Source organism: Condylura cristata, unplaced genomic scaffold (genome assembly GCF_000260355.1).
Source record: "Condylura cristata isolate star-nosed mole 26May11 unplaced genomic scaffold, ConCri1.0 scaffold00018, whole genome shotgun sequence".
Taxonomy (NCBI): domain Eukaryota; kingdom Metazoa; phylum Chordata; class Mammalia; order Eulipotyphla; family Talpidae; genus Condylura; species Condylura cristata.
In genome coordinates, this window is record NW_004567119.1 from 21809658 (window position 1) to 21810181 (window position 524).

The window sequence follows — 524 nt, forward strand, 5'->3', positions numbered from 1 at the left end:
ACACACACACACACACACACACACACTCACAGGAGTTTGGCCAGAAAAGTTTCCTGTAGGAGGAAAAGCCTCCTGGCCCGCAGGTTTCTCTCCGCACCCAGGGACCTCTTCCCGGGAATCCTCTGGGAAGACCCGAGGCAGCGGCTGCCGCTTCCACAAACAGCAGCACAACTTCAGTCCTAAAAGTCCCCCAAACTTCCCCCTCCCTCTCTCCCTCTTTCTTTTGTTCCCCACTGCCTTGCCAACCAGGCAGCTCCCGGCTTCCCACACTGGACCGTCCTCCCCCCACCCCAAAGCCGAAGCAGCCCGCGCCTCCCGCCGGGCCTGCCCGCGCCGGCCCCTCGCGCCCCGGCCGACCGCGGGGGTGGGGGGCGCCTACCCGCCTTGCAGGGGTCTTTGTAGTTGAGGGGCTCCGAGTCGTCCTCCTCCCCCAGGTCATAGGTGTAATCGGCCAAGTCCAGCGGCCGGCCTGGGCGCGGGAGCAGCAGCAGCCAGAGCAGCAGCGGCAGCGACAGGCGGGCCAC

General features: G+C 66.2%; 1 protein-coding gene across 1 annotated transcript in view; it reads right to left on the reverse strand.

Moving 5' to 3' along the window:
* Positions 1–524, reverse strand: part of BMP1 (bone morphogenetic protein 1) — a gene marked incomplete at its 5' end in the record, with an annotated part of 40624 nt that extends 40100 nt beyond the window's left edge. The window contains one exon of the mRNA XM_012726769.1: positions 380–524. Within this exon, the coding sequence (XP_012582223.1) occupies positions 380–524 (145 nt within the window). The remainder of the gene's footprint in view (positions 1–379) is intronic.